General features: G+C 39.6%; 1 protein-coding gene across 6 annotated transcripts in view; it reads right to left on the bottom strand.

Moving 5' to 3' along the window:
- Positions 1 to 19,566, bottom strand: part of SNTG1 (syntrophin gamma 1) — a 790,136-nt gene that overhangs the window by 30,586 nt on the left and 739,984 nt on the right. For 5 of the 6 annotated variants that reach the window (XM_008168521.4, XM_008168520.4, XM_042857032.2 and 2 more), the window contains 2 exons: positions 18,576 to 18,728; positions 11,629 to 11,721 (listed from right to left, as the gene is read on the bottom strand). In XM_008168521.4, coding sequence (XP_008166743.2) covers positions 11,629 to 11,721; positions 18,576 to 18,728 — 246 coding nt within the window. The remainder of the gene's footprint in view (positions 1 to 11,628; positions 11,722 to 18,575; positions 18,729 to 19,566) is intronic. The other variant, XM_042857030.2, reaches the window with a different exon arrangement.

Raw genomic sequence — 19,566 nt, 5'->3', positions numbered from 1 at the left:
CCCATCTAAATATTTAAGACATTTTGAAGTTAATCATTTATAAATAGGTTGCCAGGCATCTGGTTTTTGAGTGGAATGCCTGGTCGAAAAGGGATCCTGGCGGCTCTGATCAGCACTGCTGCCCATGCTGCTAAAGTCTGGTTGTAGCACAGCAGGGCTAAGGCAGGCTCCTTGCCTACGCTGGCTCTGTGTGGCTCCCAGAAGTGATCGCCATGTCTGGCTCTTAGCCAGGAGGCTCTGTGCGCTGCCCCTGCCCCAAGCGCCAGTGCTGACTCCGCAACTCTCATTGGCTAGGAACCGTGGCCAGTGGGAGCTGCTGGGGTGACACCTGCGGGCTCAAACAGTACGCAGAGCCCCGTCCCCTCCACCTAAGAGACGGACATGCTGGCTGCTTTTGGGAGTCGCCTGAGGTAAGCGCTGCCTGACCAGAGCCTCACTCCAAACCCCCTGGACCAAGTCTGCACCCACTCCCGTACCCTAACTCCCTCCCAGAGCCCTCACCCCAACCCCCAGCTCCAGCCCTGAGCCCTCTCCCACACTCTGAGCCCCTTGGCCCGAGCCAGGAGCCCCTGCCTGCACCCCAAAGCCCTCATCCCCAGCCCCACCCCAGAACCCGCACCCCCAGCCGGAGCCCTCACCCCCTCCCACATCCTAACCCCATGCCCCAGCCTGGTGAAAATGAATAAGGGTAAGGGAGAGCGAGCGACAGGAGGAGGGGGGATGGAGTGAGGAGAGGCAGGGCCCTGGGGAAGGGGTATGGAAAGGGGTGGGGCAAGGATGTTCAGTTTTGTGATTAGAAAGTTGGTGACCCTATTCAGAAAGATCCACGGTGCCAAAATGAGCTACACTGAAAGGATATAGAAGTGTATCCAGACCATTTACTGTACATCAAAAACCCAAAATATTCAGTTGGGATTACGTTCACTGAACAGAAAACAAAAGCAAATTTAACCTATAAACTCTTAGCATGTGCTTGTACAGTGTCCAGCCCAATGAAGCCCTGATCTCAACTAGGCCCTCTATATGCAGCAGAAATACCAATTAATGACAATAACTAGCTGACATTAAAGAGATGCAGAACTTGATGTAACCTTTTGCAATTTTGCAGAACCAAGGGAAACCTTCCACAAACACACACTCTGACAGCAGCAGCTGAGAAACTGAAAGTAAAATGTTTGCCTTACACTCTTGAACTTTGATGTATGTCTGTCCACACCGCAATTAGACATTTGGGCTTGGGCTGCAACCTGAGCTCTGGGACCCTCCCACCTCCCAGGACCCAGCCCAAGTCTGAACATCTAAATGACAATTAAACAGCTCCTTAGTCCAAGCCCTGTGAGCCCGAGTCAGCTGGCACAGGCCAGGTACGGGTTTTTAATTGTACACTAGACATATCCTAAGAGGCTACAGAAAGGAAAAGGAGCCTTTAGGACTTCAGTGGTCCATCTAAATTAGATGCCTGAGACTAAGAAGGCCTGTAGCAAAAGTGGAGATATTAACTGGCTGGTAGTCTGACAGATGTTCCTGGACAGCCAAGAGGAAGGAGTCCTGCACAGGTCTTTTGAGTTCTGTTTAACTTCATTTTAATAGAAGAAAGAAAGAAAAAGAAGTTCAGTAACAGCATTCTGTGTGATATCATACATCTTAAATAATGTTAATGAAGTAGCTTAAATAAGCTTTCAAACTTTCCTCAAGGAAGGTGCGAATGACAGATATGCTGTGAGTACAGATATGAACCATCTGAATTAGCTTCACATATATGCCAGTGGCACCATAAACATGTTTACACAATATGCATACTGACTATTTCAGTTGGCACTTCTTGTGAATTTGTCCACATAAACCACTAAGCAGGTGGCCTTTTCACCACTGCTATGTCATTACAGTGAACAAGTGAGTATGTGATAGAATTTAATCTTAATTACACTTGCTAAAATCATTAAGAAGCTATATATTGTAGGGTTCCATTACACTGTAAATCTTGACTGATAAAAAAAAGAATGTCTCTTGCTCTTGAACTTTAGATCTAGAGACTGCTTTAGAAGAACAAATACTTCTTTGAGTTATAACTTTCCTATATCAAAGGGGCAAGAGAATTATATCCTTCCTTATTTATCTTTTAGGGCCATCAAAATGCTACTTGGTGGTTTACAAAACTGTTTGGGTAGTGTGACAAAGTTCCTCTTCTATCTTGGTGGGTCCTGCGCTTATTGGCGGATTTTCTTGCCTCAGAGATTCACCATGTGGGTTGGGGGAACAGCCCAGAGACCTTCTCCTCTAGAAGAACCGACAGTCCAGGTCAATTGGGAGGTTTGGGGGGAACCTGGGCCCGCCCTCTACTCCGGGTTCCAGCCCAGGGCCCTGTGGACTGCAGCTGTCTATAGTGCCTCCTGTAACAGCTGCATGACAGCTACAACTCCCTGGGCTACTTCCCCATGGCCTCCTCCAAACACCTTCCTTAGTCTCACCACAGGACCTTCCTCCTGGTGTCTGATAATGCTTGTGCTCCTCAGTCCTCCAGCAACACACCCTCTCAGCTCCTTGCACCTCTTACTCCCAGCTACTCACACTCATACCACAAACTGAAGTGAGCTCCTTTTTAAAACCCAGGTGCCCTGATTAGCCTGCTTTAATTGATTCTAGCAGCTTCTTCTTAATTGGCTCCAGGTGTCCTAATTAGCCTGCCTGCCTTAACTGGTTCTAGCAGTTTCCTGATTACTCTAGTGCAGCCCTTGCTCTGGTCACTAAGGGAACAGAAAACTACTCATCCAGTGACCAGTATATTTGCCCTCTACCAGACTCCTGTACCTCACTGGTCTGGGTCTGTCACAGTAGGTAATTGATATTTTTCTGTAGGTTGGAAGAATTTGATTTAACTAGCGAGTCTTAATGTCTGTTCATTCAAATCAACATAGCTTGTTTGTAGAGCAACATAAACTGTCAAAAAGACAAACTGTTGTTGGCTCTGTTTTTCAGCTGTCAGCAGGAGAGATTTAAGAGACAGAAATGATATGATTTATATCAACACTGTTTGAATCACCTCACACTATGGATTTATTTTAAATAACACAATTTAAATAGGTTTCATATTTATGTAAGTTTTTGCACAGATTCAGAAAAAAGTTTTCTAGATATTTTTATTGAAATATGACGTGATCAAGTTTAAATAGAGTTGATACAGATTAAAGTCTATATCACTGAGTTAGGGCTACAAATGAAACATTACTGCTCATTAAATAATACTAGACAATGTAGCAATCCATGGAGATTTTTTATGCTTTTTTGGCTTGGAAGTGTAAATTTACACAGAGACTTGCTTACACGTAAACACACATATAAGTATCGCTAGTGACTTTCTTCTTTGTCACATTTGTGAAATTTAGTCCATTATTTGGCCATCATACTGAATAAAATTTTGTTAATCTATAAAAAAATCAAGTAATTAAACAAAGGGAAGTGTGATAATTGGAGATGCAGGTTGTAAGGAGACAAAAAAATTAAAATGCTGCTATCTTGTTTAAATAATTTAACTGTCAACACAACTGCATAAGTGTCCTCTAATGAACTGGAGATCTAGTCATCATACTGGTCCAGACTCTCAAACCCTTACTCACACTGATGTCTGGTTTCAGAGTAGCAGCCGTGTTAGTCTGTATCCGCAAAAAGAACAGGAGTACTTGTGGCACCTTAGAGACTAACAAATTTATTAGAGCATAAGCTTTCATGGACTACAGCCCACTTCTTCGGATGCACACTGATGTGAAGTTATTCCATGAATAGTCCCATTGATTTCAATAGGACTATTTGCTTGACTGACTACTCACCATTGTGAGTAAGGGGTGAATAATCTGGCTTGTTAATAGAATATCAGCATTTGAAGGGAACCTCAGGAGGTCATCTAGTCCAACCCCCTGTTCAAAGCAGGACCAATCCCCAGACAGATTTTTGCCCCAGATCCCTAAATAGCCCCCTCAAGGATTGAATTTACAACCCTGGGTTTAGCAGGCCAATTCTCAAACCACTGAGCTATCTCTCCCTCCCCTGTTGGATGTAATGGAAGGATTTCACAATTTCATGGTGACTGTGGGCTCTAAAGTATTTTTTACATTTTAAAGAGGCAGATTAGTAGGGCACAAATGAGGAGTTACAGGGTCCCTATGCACCAGAATATGAAGAGGACTTCCCAAGTGTGCTAAAAAGAAGACACGTGAGTAGAATGAAGGGAAAGGGACAACATGTGCTCTAAGAAACATTAATGTGCCTCAAATTAAAACCCAAACTTGCCATGAGAACTACTGTGTATTTGTACCAATAGATCATTAATTATGAAATCTGTAAGGCTTGGTCTACACTAACCCCCCCAAATCGAACTAAAGTACGCAACTTCAGCTACGTGAATAACGTAGCTGAAGTTCGAAGTATCTTAGTTCGATCTTACCTCGGTCCACACGCGGCAGGCAGGCTCCCCCGTCAACTCCGCGGTACTCCTCTCGTCTAGCTGGAGTACCGCAGTCGACGGCGAGCACTTCCGGGTTCGACTTATCGCGTCCAGACAAGACGCGATAAGTCGAACCCAGAAGTTCGATTGCCAGCCGCCGAACTAGCGGCTGGGTATAGACGTACCCTAAGAGTTGACAAACTTGTTTAGAAATTGCCAATCAGACTCTTATAGAGCCAGTTTACTTCAAGAAAGATTATTGGGCATATTCATTAAGAGCAGTACAGTGAGCTAGTAAGGTGAAGTTGAAGTTCTGGGAGGAAAAAAAAACACCTTAAACTCAGGGCTGGGTCAGCAAACTTGTAGGAATATTGAAATTCAGCAACAATTATACCTAGAGATTTGGTTGTTTTATCTACACAAGTGTAACATACATTTTTGCCCCGCACAATGACTTTTTGGGGAGGCCTATTTACACCTTGTGCAACTCCGATTATATGATGGGCTTGTCATACTATATGAAGATAGGGCAGAATTTGGCCCTTTTTTCTGCAGCTAAGGTTTGACTTCACATAATTCTTGATTCTTGCCAGATATACATTATTAAGTTTTCTATGTAGATCCCACACTAATTTCCTAATCTGTACACTGTGTCATCAGCCATCAGTGATCTTGTTTTCTGAGCTTGCTAATAAATATATACAATTTTTTTTTCTGTTGGCTGTTTCTCATCAGTTTTTATTACATATTATTTATATATGTAGCACCAACAGCGTGGGATTAGTTATGAAATTTTACCATTGGCAAAGTTGCAAATGGATAGGAAATTCATAAGCAAAGATATGCATTGAAATTCACCAGTTATTTATTTATATCTATCTATCTATCTGTGGTCCTGAAGCATAGTACAAATCTTGATGCAAGAAGAAAATCAGTCATCTCAAATGGACTATTAGACTAGATGGATGTCCCATTCAGGCACACATACTAGCCAATATGCATTTAAAAGCCAGGCCAACTTCTGAGGTTCTTGTTCTAATACTCAAGTTTAAGTGTTGCTTTAAAAAAAAAAAAAAAACTCATTTCCCACTCAGGCAAACTCCCACTGACTTAAATGTATGACTAGGGTCTGAGTAAAAATGGAATAAGGAACTCCGAATTTGTTTCCTGTTATTAATCTTTTGGAGAAAACATCATAGCACCTTTAACTTTCTAGCTGGAGAATTATCGGATATAGGCAAAAGGGACCTCAGTTTAAGACCTGCCTTGATAAGCAAACATGAAATTGGTACTAAAATATGCTCAGCATAGACACTGAAGAAAATGCATTTTATAATAGTATCAATGGCCCTCCTAGCATGAAAATGTCCTATAGAATCCTGGAGCTGCAACAGCTTAATAAGGCCCTATCAGAAAGAAGTCAGTAGTGGAACTGAGAAATTCTCAGTGGTCGCAAACCACAGAAGTTTGGGAAAGATTTTCTTTGGGGTTTCAGTTAATTGGAGTGTGATGTGTTTCAAATTTAGGGAGCTGTATTTCATTTTGGGGCACTCAGTTCAAATTTCCGACTGCTTTTTATTGGTTCCAAGAATTATGTTTCAGAACACAACAATAGTCCTATTGATTCTGCAGTGGAAACCACAAGGGATTAGTAGAAACCAAAGAAGATCAGATGAAATATTCTAGTGGAAAGTGCTGGAATTTTAACTAGGGGAGCTGAAGCAGGCTGTCCCTTGGAGCCCTTCTGGGTTCTGATGCTGCAAACGAAGGAGGGATGGAGGCAGCCATCTCTTCTGAAGATGTGGCAGGTAGAAGAGTGGGCTATCCAGGTACCCACCCTTGAAATACTCTGAAAGAGGGAGAAGGATTGGCAGCTGCCCCTAAAGACAGTAGAAGTGGGCTCAGTACAGTGCTAAAATGATGAAATGTAATGGCCTATGATATACAGGTCAGACTAGATGTTTTAATGGTCCCTTCTGGCCCTAAAGTCTATGAACATATGAAAGGGGTTTGCATGCCAAACCACATCCAAGAAGATGAAATACTCCGAGAGGGAGAGGGGGAATGAAAATGAAAATGACAAAGGGATGTGAGCTTGGGGCTGCTTGGTGAAAACAGAATCAAATGACTTGTATATACTTGTATTGGTGGAAGCAAATGACTTGTATATACTTGTATTGGTGAAAGCAAAACTGGGTCAAGCATATGCCAACAGGTGCATATATATAGGTACATATCTGCATTTTTGGCTAGTAGTGAAACTCCCAAATGAACTCAAGTGCCTGTGATAGGTTCTCTTGTGAAAGGTTCTCATAACTCTTGTCTGACATTGAATTTAATTTTTTTGAAATAATCTTTTAATTAAAAATGAACAAAAGTCAAGTATTGTTTAAATTCTTAATATCCTTGTGCCAAAATAAAATAAAAATATATTGAAAAAAGTATTTTTCCTCACTGCAGTGTTCATTAATGAACATGTCTAGTGGCAGTTGGAGCAGTACAAGGAATTTTGTAAAAATCCTAATTTAAAAAAAATTACAATTTACATTTTTATAGGACAGGGTTTTTTTTAATTTAGTTTCATTCACATTGCTGTCCTGAATACTAATCTCTGCTTTGCATTGTTTCTATCTGCATCCTTCCTGCCTAGCCAAAGCTCATTTGAACCCTTCAGCAAAATGAATTTTATTACTAGGCAGAGATATAATAGTTTAATTAAATCATCTTTGCAAAATTATCCTGAAAAATTATAAACACTGGCTCAAAACTCAGTCACCTGCTCTCACCATAATAATTAAAAGCTGAGCAGGCACTCAACTCATGAAATTTAGCCTCTCTTCAGCCTGGGAAATGTCTGTGAATAGATTGTGATTATTCATTATTCAAATTCACTTGACACATTTTTAATGAGATTCAACGCCATCTTTAATCCTATAGATATATTGGGAACAGTTCCCTTGGTGTATCTGAGCTTGTATCAGCTAGCTGGAGATGAGTCACACAAGCTATATGATATTCTTTGTGTTCTCTGATTGGATGAACATCTCTCTTATCAGGTGGAAGTTCTGGAACTCTAAATCTCTCAATAATTTAGGGAGAAGGCGCAGATAAATAGAATTATGGAATTTCAGAAATCTCACTCTCTCATCCACTCAGGCCTTTCTCAAGGGATTCTTCCTAGAACAATTTGGCTCCTGTAAAATGAATTTTCTGGGTGCAGAGGTTACAGCCAATATTTTCTCACTACATTCATGTAAAGACATTTTCTATATATTTGCAGTTCTAGTTGTGAAGGGTACTGTCAGATTATTGTCTAACTCATTTAACTGCCTAGGTCACATGCCAGGGCATGGAAAATTTCTTAGGATACTGGTCTCCTTCTGGTGTTAAGCAGTGTTTCATCCAGACCCAATACACCAAGAGCACTACATTTACTAGTTGGCAATTTTCTGTCATTTTCCCCCAGCCATTGTTACAAAATGTGCGTGTGTCTGTTCATAGTTGTAGCAGCAAAGGTAGTGGCACCCTGTCTTTTGGCTGCACCTAGCAATCTTATATGCTTTATGGTCCAGATATGAGCTTGCGCCCTAGCACTGCAGCTTTGGGACTGCATAAGCTGAAGATCTCTGAATAATAGCAGGGCTAGCAAGTGAACCTGCAGCCATATACATCCCAGCTTCAGTCAAGGTTAGAAAATCAAGCAGGTTGTGTGGCAGTTCCACCTGCCAACATCTGTCTAGGTCTGCTGGCCCTTTTTCTGGGCCTATTCTTTCCACCATCTGGCTCAGGCGCACTGACAACTGCCACGCAGAGATAAGCAAATCAGTTCACCTTGGCCACACTTATAGACAGCAGGAAGAGCCTTTCCATCACCTTCCTGCTTTGGGCCCTCACTCTTCCTTTGCTACTTCTGCCTCCATTCCCAGCCACTATGTGAGGAGTTATGTGAGGGCAGGAACCCTGGGAGAATAACATGAAGGGCAAAGGGGTCCAGGAGAGCTGGCTGTATTTTAAAGAATCCTTATTGAGGTTGCAGGAACAAACCATCCCGATGTGTAGAAAGAATAGTAAATATGGCAGGCAACCAGCTTGGCTAAACAGTGAAATCCTTGCTGATCTTAAAAGCAAAAAAGCTTACAAGAAGTGGAAGATTGGACAAATGACCAGGGAGGAGTATAAAAATATTGCTCAGGCGTGCAGGAGTGAAATCAGGAAGGCCAAATCACACTTGGAGTTGCAGTTAGCAAGAGATGTTAAGAGTAACAAGAAGGGTTTCTTCAGGTATGTTAGCAACAAGAAGAAAATCAAGGAAAGTGTGGGCCCCTTACTGAATGAGGGAGGCCACCTAGTGACCGAGGATGTGGAAAAAGCTAATGTACTCAATGATTTTTTTGCCTCTGTCTTCACGAACAAGGTCAGCTCCCAGACTGCTGCACTGGGCAGTACAGCATGGGGAGAGGGTGACCAACCCTCTGTGGAGAAAGAAGTGGTTCGGGACTATTTAGAAAAACTGGACGTGCACAAGTCCATGGGGCCGGATGCGCTGCATCCGAGGGTGCTAAAGGAGTTGGCGGGTGAGATTGCAGAGCCATTAGCCATTATTTTTGAAAACTCATGGCGATCGGGGGAGGTCCCAGATGACTGGAAAAAGGCTAATGTAGTGCCCATCTTTAAAAAAGGGAAGAAGGAGGATCCGGGGAACTACAGGCCAGTCAGCCTCACCTCAGTCCCTGGAAAAATCATGGAGCAGGTCCTCAAGGAATCAATTATGAAACATTTAGAGGAGAGGAAAGTGATCAGGAACAGTCAGCATGGATTCACGAAGGGGAAGTCGTGCCTGACTAACCTAATTGCCTTCTATGATGAGATAACTGGCTCTGTGGATGAGGGGAAAGCAGTGGATGTGTTATTCCTTGACTTTAGCAAAGCTTTTGATACGGTCTCCCACAGTATTCTTGCCCCCAAGTTAAAGAAGTATGGGCTGGATGAATGGACTGTAAGGTGGATAGAAAGCTGGCTAGATCGTCGGGCTCAACGGGTAGTGATCAACGGCTCCATGTCTAGTTGGCAGCCGGTTTCAAGCGGAGTGCCCCAAGGGTCGGTCCTGGGGCCGGTTTTGTTTAATATCTTTATTAATGATCTGGAGGATGGTGTGGACTGCACTCTCAGCAAGTTTGCAGATGACACTAAACTAGGAGGCGTGGTAGATACACTAGAGGGTAGGGATCGGATACAGAGGGACCTAGACAAATTAGAAGATTGGGCCGAAAAAAACCTGATGAGTTTCAACAAGGACAAGTGCAGAGTCCTGCACTTAGGACGGAAGAATCCCATGCACTGCTACAGATTAGGGACCGAATGGCTAGGTAGCAGTTCTGCAGAAAAGGACCTAGGGGTCACAGTGGACGAGAAGCTGGATATGAGTCAACAATGTGCTCTTGTTGCCAAGAAGGCTAACGGCATTTTGGGCTGTATAAGTAGGGGCATTGCCAGCAGATCGAGGGACGTGATCGTTCCCCTTTATTCGACATTGGTGAGGCCTCATCTGGAATACTGTGTCCAGTTTTGGGCCCCACACTACAAGAAGGATGTGGAAAAATTGGAAAGAGTCCAGCGGAGGGCAACAAAAATGATTAGGGGTCTGGAGCACATGATTTATGAGGAGAGGCTGAGGGAACTGGGATTGTTTAGTCTGCAGAAGAGAAGAATGAGGGGGGATTTGATAGCAGCCTTCAACTACCTGAAGGGGGGTTCCAAAGAGGATGGAGCTCGGCTGTTCTCAGTGGTGGCAGACGACAGAACAAGGAGCAATGGTCTCAAGTTGCAGTGGGGGAGGTCCAGGTTGGATATCAGGAAAAACTATTTCACTAGGAGGGTGGTGAAACACTGGAATGCGTTACCTAGGGAGGTGGTGGAGTCTCCTTCCTTGGAGGTTTTTAAGGCCCGGTTTGACAAAGCCCTGGCTGGGATGATTTAGCTGGGAATTGGTCCTGCTTTGAGCAGGGGGTTGGACTAGATGACCTCTTGAGGTCCCTTCCAACTCTGATATTCTATGATTCTATGATTCTATTGTTGCTAGGGCTATTGTTTTGGAGCTCATTATTCCCCTCTGATTCTCTCTCTACTCCCCTCACCTACCTCCTCCCCTCACACTCCCAAACCCACAAAGCAATTACGAACAAAATGTACAAATGCTCATACAAAGCACGTTTAAAACTCATTATCTCTGAGTCTTAACATTTTTTTGTGAGGATCCATGTGAGCCAAACTCAACTGGTTTAATGTGCATGGAATTGAACACAAAAGTACATTCACTCCTTAATTCAAGCAAACAGTCAAGGAAAGATACTCCTAGTATTTTGTGCATCTCTATGAGAACTTGATCCAAAGTGCACTGAAGTCAATCCAAAGATTCTGACTGACTTCAATGGGCTTTGGATCAGGCCAATAATAATCATAATGTGAAAATTGATGATAATGTAACAGCTTGTCTGTCAAAACAAATTAATCGCCTCAGGTGACTGAGTGAGTAGATTTTTTTTAAGGCTGCGTGGGAATATTACAAGGCATACAGACAGTGGCTGAATCCAATGGCTGCTGTCTGCTCCTTTCTAGGTGGCTGATGTACCTGTGTTATCCTGATGGGAAAGCCAGAAGAGGTACGCTTTGATCAAGATATTTGAGAGATGACCTTTTGCATTATAAAATTACAAACACTACACATGTAAATATGAAATAATAAATATTTGAAATTGCAATAATAATCATACTTTCTACTAGTGCAATGGGAGATGGGGAATGATGGGTTCTCTTTGAGGAATTCCTGTGCCACTATGGATTCCTACAGGATGATTTCTCTTTAAAATTTGATGGAAACCAGGCAACACCAGGAGAATGACATCAACCTGAATCCATTTGGGCTCTCCTGTTAAATTATAGTATGAGGATTTGACACTTGACCAGGGTTGACACTGGCTTCTCTGTAACAACTGCATTACAGATTGCAACATCCCATATAATTCAGAAACAACCCCCCAGGATTACAATAAAGTATAAGGGATTTAACATATGATGGCCTACCAAAATACTAAAAGAACACATTTCAAGGATGGCTTAACTCTCCATCTCAAAACATAATACTTGGAAGAAGAATATTAATACCATATTGGATGCAGGTCTCAGACCTTTACCTTTGTGGCAGCATCAAAACATACAAAGCCCATGCCAAAGTCAATGGTAAGCCCCATAAGATGACTCTCCAAAACACAGGCATATGTCTTGCACTGCAAAAATCAGAAAACACAGTTACTATACTAAGTAGCACTGCACTTGTCTATTAGCTCCAGTAAGTTCTCTTTGTTTGCTTCAATGCACACATCTCAAAATTATTGTCAGAGAAAGGATTGTGTATATGTATTAGGTCAATTTCATCCCTGATGTAGTTCAAATTAGTGGATTTACACCAGAAAGGAAATTGTGCCAATACAATAGAAAGAGCCTTTCATTTCATTTAAAAAAAAAAACACAACAACCATAATTCAACAGTAATTGTAATGGATTACTGTAGCAACTGATAAAAAGAAAGTCTCATTTTATAGCTAGATTTTTTAAATGATTTTAGAAGATAAAACAGAGTACCATCACTATACCTTCTTATATCCAGATTTAGAATAAATAACTGTGTTTGCAAAGAAATTCTGTTTGAGATACTGTTTGCTTTTTTGTTATCTGCTCAACCTCAGTGGTACAATATGGTGAAAAATAATTTATGCAATCAAAAGAGAACTTTCAGTGTCGACTAACAGACAATATGTAGCTCTAACCATAAGCTTCTATGGGAAAACCTTGACATTTTAAATGGCATTCATTCTTCGGTTTCTTTTTTTAAGAACATGACATTTTGATATATGACATAAGAAATCAATTAGTGACATTTTCTTGATCAAACTGAGCTCTCTACTTCAAAGCATGCTTCAGGTTCGTAATGGCAAGCTTGCATTGTTCAACACAAATTCTGATTTTCCTTGTCAAAGATATTTAATTATGTCAAAATCTAATGCACCAAAGTGCTTTAAAAGACCATGTTTCACACAGCTGCATCACAAGGGAAATGTTTATGGGAATTTTACTTTTCAGATTAAAGTCAGAGACAATTAAATTCCCCAATATCTTTGAGCTGAAGACCCTAAGCAAGAGCACAGATTGCAGGATTTTTCATTTTCATCCAGTTCATGGATGTTAATACAATCTGCACACTGTGTCACAGGACTGAATATTAATTATTAATATTGACATAAGTTGGTTATTGTTGTATTGTCTTTATGAAGATACTTATTTCTATGGAACTGTGACTATCAATGAATAATAAATAAATAGCATTTATTAACATTTATCTTTATCAAGAAACAACCCACCAAAAACACTATCTTATTTTTCTCATGGTGCTGGATTCAGAGCTACCCCAGGTGTGGACACCATAGGTGAGTTCCTGGCCCCACTGAAGTTAATTGGAACATCTTCTAAGACTTTTGTCCCAAAATGTAAAAGCATGGGAGTTGTGGTGTTCAGAGCTTCCAAAAGCAAGGCCATGTTTAGTTAGTGCCTGAATATGGATTTAAGGGTTTACTTTGAGAAACCCTGGTTTGGAAATGTTGACCTTATTGTCTCCTTAAATACAGAAACTTAGGATAGAATTTTCAAAAGTGATCAGTGTTGGCCTAACTCTGAAGACAATGGGAGTTTTATCATTTACTTCAGTAGGACCAGAGTTAAGCTGACGCTGAGTGTTTTTGAAAATCTTACCTTTAATATTTTAGTGGTTATGTGTGTCCTGGTGTATTATTGCATCTTTAAACAATTTGCACTGAAATATGTTATATAGCAGGAAACCTGACAATGACAAACACAGAGTAATTTTCATAGTACAAACACAATAAAAGTCAAGAGCTAGGGTATTTGATGGTTGTGGAAAATATGAATTGCAGATATTCATATCACATCTTTTGACATTTTTGTTACTGTAAATACCATTGATTCACATGAACGAAGTGTTATTTCGACATTAACATTGCACCATATAAGGGGCACCCTAAATAAATAAACACATACACACACACTCTTATTTATTTACAGCTACAAACGGGATGGCTTTACTCTTTGAAACACACTTAAATGGGCAGCCCCCTGAATACAACGACCACAAACTACATCTTCTTTGTGGAAAAGTTATTCTGCTCTAAAAAGATGAACCGTGAACACCTGCTTCTTAAATTGCAGGAAACATTTATTACTTGGTATACTATTCTAGGATTTGAACACTGACTTTTTGAAAACTTTAAGATAAGTATATTTTGTGGTACTGAAATAATTGCATCTTGTTTTGTTAATATGCTGGCTGATATATAGGTGCACTACTTTTCTCTCCAGGGTGGAATATGGTGACAGCTGCATCAAGGCACATACCATAGCTGTTAGATAACTTGTACAAGCACATCACATAATTCAAGTTTTCAGCTTCAAATATGCAGACCGCTAGCACCTAAACTAAAGTAACATCTCCATTAGTTGTCATTAGGACAGATATGAAATTTTTATGCCAGCCTCTAGACAGAGTGAGAGAAATGATAGAATAGTCTAGTTCATTCCAGTAGGGAGAAGTTGTACACACACACTTCAGCCATTCAACCATGAAAAATGTGAACTGCAATTTATTTTGATGTGATCCCATTCATTAAAAAGGTTAACTAATGCTATGTTAGAAAACTCCCACTTTTATTAAAAAATCAGGGTTTCATTTTGTAGGTTTACCTTCATATTTTATTTGTTGTGTTTGCAGAAGTGAGAGGCAGTTTTCACTGTAAATGTATTGTAAAAATGCTATTATATTATAAACATTAAAACTTTCCCCCCTGGGTCAAACAAAGGGGGGGAAAAGATGATTTTAGCTTTGGCAATGTTTCATCCCATTGAGAGAAAAAATGGGTTCACATTTGTAAAGTAATACATTTCACACTAGATCAGATTTATGAATTCCCAAATATTGAAAATCCCTCAGGTTTTGCACGCAAAGCAAAAATTGGTAGCTGCAGAGTTCTATTATCAACTCACTACAACATGTATAACACAACAACAACTGCTTTATTTACATTGCTCCAGCTACCTTAAGTAAACATGAAAACTACACTGAGGACTAAAATTTGTCCAAAAGACAACATCTCAGATTGGGAATAACAGTCTGCTCTAACCGAGCTGACGTCCTATTCCAACAGCATAATTAGCAACTCCACCTACATGGAAGATCAGCCTCAATCTATCACTTCAGACTAAGGTTTCCGCTCATCATTTTTACTCCGCGAAATCCTGCAGAGGTATCTAAAACACAATTAGCAAAGTAAAAAAAAAAAGGGTAAAAATTATAATGGCCTTTGACCAAATGAGACTTTAAGCTCATTGGGACAGGAGCCCTCTTTTGTTCTGTGTTTGTACAGCAGCGATCACAATGTGGTCCTGATCCAGGATAACTAGGGCTCACAGGCACCGTAGTAATACAAATAATAATCATTATTATTGAATTGTTGCAGTGAGTTTGGAATATGCACTATAGGATAAAGGTAAACTAGTTAACTCTATTTATTCTGGATGTCTTCTCAGATTGAATTTCTCTGCTGTCTTTAATTCAGCTCCTCCTTCATGAACTTGGAGAGAATAAAATGAAGAACACTACCCAGGTGCATGGAGAATGCCGAAGTTATTACAGCTTTAAGACAAACCTTAAAGATGTACTAAAAGCTATAACAAACCTTGGAATGATTTCACATTGATTATTGGTTTCCTACACAAAAACATGCAACCTTGTAAAAAATGTATCCCACATAAACAGCCACAAAATATTTCCTCTCTCAGTCCCAGTGCATTCCCACAGTATGGAATCTTAAGCTGAGTCCATGAATAATTCAGGAGCTCAGCTCCACAAGATGACAGCCCAAAGCATTATGTTCCTCAGACCCTACGCCCTCAGTTCACACTACAGTTCCAAGGAGGTGTTTAAATTATGGAAGGCGTGATGTGCTGTGAGCTTATTGTAAGCTATTTCTGAAGCTTGGAGAACCTGAAAACACTTGGGTTATAGGTTCAAGAATCAATTCAGACTTTAAAACTCAACTTTTCAAGCACAAAACTTCCATGGGGGCAAACTTTAAAATGTAATCACAAGGCAGGCTACACAATACTCATCTTCTGGATTGAACAGCTATCATAAAAACAAGAATGATAGTAAGAAAGCACATAAAGGAAGCCCATAAAGCAAGGAATGAAACATTCAACATAAACTAGTAGGGACTTCAAGAGAGACTGTCAGCCGCATTCAGTTGATTTCAGTTAATTTGAACACTACTATAAATGCTGCAGATGTCTTGGGTTTTTCTCACACTTTAAAAAAATGCTATAAGACAACAGGGAAAAGGATTTTTTCCCCCCAACTATCTATGTGACTTCTGTTTTTTCTTTAAATATCTAATTATACGCATGGATGTTCCTTATTGCTCTATAGAAAACTAATTAACTATAACATACTCTACAAAGGCACCTCTACAGTATTATAAATTGCATGACATGTTAATGGAAAACTGCTATCAACTTTATTGTTTATTTGTCTTCCTGAAACCTTAATTTTTCCTAAAGGAAGTTTGTTCTTTACTTGTATATTAGAAGCTGCAGAAGCTATGAACTTAGGTCACATTTCAGCAAGGTACCTATCTGGGGCTCACGAGTAGTCCCATTGACTTTAGTGGCATTTCTCACATGCTAGAAGTGTGGCAAGTGCTTAAGTACCTTGCTGAATTGTGGTCTTAATCAGGTATATTTTTAAATAACTCTATCTGTAAAACTCTATGGACTGTATTACTTGCTGTTGTAAATTGGCATAGCTCCATTTACTTCTATATATGCAAATAAGACACTGAATGCAGTTACCCATTTGCTTGTGTATGCGACTGCATAGAGGCTTGACTTTAAATATAAATATAATTATTATTTGAGAGTGCCCATTTATAATTTTCTGATCACCCATCCATGAGACCGCATTTTGATTTGAACGTAGCTCTTTCCTTGTCACAGAATGATGAGACTCATTGGCATTTTGTAGAGACCAATCATGCCACTTCTCAACTAACACTGACAATCTTGTGTGTGTTTGATGATAAATGTGCAACAAAATTGTGGGAGGAAGGATTAAGTCACAAACTACTGAAAGAAAATTAGAGCAAACTAAATGTAATTCAGGTATTGGAATTGGCATCTTACCCATCTCCTTTCCCCCCCCCCCTTATTGGGATGTAGGAAAAAGTTCACATATAACACTAAAAGTGTACATACAAAAGATGAAACTGATTCTGTCAATTTTAGGTTTCAGTCAATTTCACAAATGATAAAATATTTTACTGTTGATAATTCAGTTTCTCACATTTGCTATAGCCAAAATGCACCCTTGGCACGTAAAAAATATTCTCAGCTCAATGAAGACAAGATATGCTGATCACAGTGGGGAAATGTGGGAATAAGACTGTTAGAAGAGGTATTATTGAGGACACTGGAGCATATTGAATACATTTGAAGTATAAAATCTAAGAAGTAGAGCCAAAAATCAGAAGTGGCACAGCAGGTACCCATATAAGAAGAGACAAAATTGAAGTAACTTGAGTGCTGATGGTTATTATAGATGTTTTGTTATATTTTCTTTTGTGGAATGCCCTGTAGTGCAGTTACAAACAGTGCCTCAGGTAATGATATGAGAAGTAAGAGGTATCATGAGTATTTCTGAATTAGGAGATTATTTGTTTTTTGTTTTATTTTTTTAATAGAGTGAAACTGCATTTACATTTTCCAGCACAGTAATGAAAGTTCAAACTATTCCTCTAAAATGTAACAGAAAGTAACATTTTTAAGTTAAAAATTGGCATTTCTGAGATTAACGGAAATAGCTATATGCATGAAAAGTGACAGCACTTCTACCAGTTTTATAAATTAACCTTATTTCATCTCAGCACTGATGGTTTTGAGATCAGGAGGGTGTTACCACATATAAACATTTAACATTTTGTTTAAACAAGAAGTGCCAGATGTTCAAATGAGGGCACAAATGATGTATACATAGAAACTTGTCTTGGAGCACACATCAGCATGTACATATACCAAATAGGGGCGGCATCTAACACTTATATGCCCAAATATTCTACTGATATGCAAATATGATTTTTTTATGGGTGCAGCTGGAAGAGTAATCATGGCAACATCTTTGCAGATGTGTCCAGAGTGATGTTTTTCTGATTGCGATATCAACATTACAGCTAGGAATGGGTGAATCAGAAAGGACTTGGAACTTTTTTTTATATTTTAACACAAACTATAATGCACTATTGGTCATCTTAATTTCACAGTAAAATGCTGATTGGGCATCAAATATTACCCAGCCTGATCTAGAATCATACCTATAGAATAGTCCGCTACTAATCTCTACTCTGGTATCACATACTCCCCACTCTGGCACCTGATAATTAAAAAGAAATTGCAACAAACAAAAAATGTATGAAGAAAACAAAACAAAACAAAAGTGTTAGGTTCACTTTTGCTCTCACATTAGTGCAACACCTATTAACTACAATGAGAGTTTAATCCTTGTAAGTGAGGTCAGAATTGGGTCCTTTATATCACCTGATTGGACAGTACAAACAGCTGTGTTACCTCCCCACTGTTTAAAGACTCTCTCTCCTGTTTTTCTTCTGTCCCTACTTTGCTCATTGCCTTTTGTCATTATTTATTGAGTTACCTATCCATGGTAATAAAAAGCAGAAATTTGATGTGGGTAAGAATGTCCTATGAGCCTTTGATTACAAACTCCATAGGAAAGGTGACAGTGTCTTCTTGTACTTAGATTTGAGTAATATAGAGAAACGGTAGATAGACATATAATCAAAACACCAGGAACAACTAGGACACTGTATAGTTACTATAATAACAACATGCGTAATCCATTAGAAGGTTAGATGTTTCCATCTCATTTGGCTTTTTTTCTTATTAATTTCCATCCCTGACAAACACTTATTAATGTTCCAAAACACAGGCATTATGGCAGCTGTCTCACCTGAATTCGTTCAACTTCTAAAAAAGTTGCTGTTTGGAAGGCTTTTTCCCACAGGGTTAGGTCACACTCTAACTCCACAGAAAAGTAGAGGTCCTCTCCAGATTCAGATTGGACACCGAAGCAGTGTTTCCGACGATCCAACAGATCACTGTCCTGATGAAAACCTGAAGTTATATAATCTGGCATATATAATTAATATTTCTTACTGTAAATATCTATGCCTCAAATTTAACATTATAATTGGGCATTGCTAACTTTATACATACTGCATTAGTAGGTGAAAGTTCAGGAATTGCAAAGGAAGGCTTGGGCCTAAATGTTGACATCTGAAGGAATTTGAAACAAGACGTTATGTTGAGAGCTGTGCATTTTATCAACATACTGTACTAGGATTTACAGAAAACCACAAGCATAGCTTTCAACATCTCAACAAGCTATTTCTCATAAAGGGTACAATAGATTTTTTCTTTTTTAGTAATGAAGCGTCTATAAAATATGTCTTCTATTTATCCACAGAAGAGGTCAAGCACAAAGTAAGATGTGACTCTTTAAACTACTCTTCCAACCACACCAATGTACCCCACTGTACCCCACCAATGGAGCGAGAGAATACTTCAGTGTAAATTGTAATTCTGTCCTTGCCTCTCTACTGAGACCACCAGGAAAGAGTCCATATTTGTGCTAGTTTACTAAATCCAGTATTAAAAGGTATACACTGTTACAGCCAGCCAAAAGAGATTTTTGTTCATCCCAATAGCAGAATTGCTCTCTTTAGAATTGTTTGTCCATAATTTAAGATCCAGAGAGAGCAGATTACATAGACTACCAAGACAGACATTTGATATCAGACTGTAAAAAAATATAGCATTAAATAGTTGACAGGATTTATAATTGAGAAACTTGCAATGAAATCCACCATTAAAAATTTTTATCTATGTATTTTTTAAACAGCACTTTGAAAAACAGGAACATTGTGGGTTAAAATTCTGGC

Source organism: Chrysemys picta, chromosome 2 (assembly GCF_011386835.1).
Source record: "Chrysemys picta bellii isolate R12L10 chromosome 2, ASM1138683v2, whole genome shotgun sequence".
NCBI classification, from domain to species: Eukaryota; Metazoa; Chordata; order Testudines; family Emydidae; genus Chrysemys; species Chrysemys picta.
This window is presented reverse-complemented; position numbering and strand designations above follow the sequence as displayed.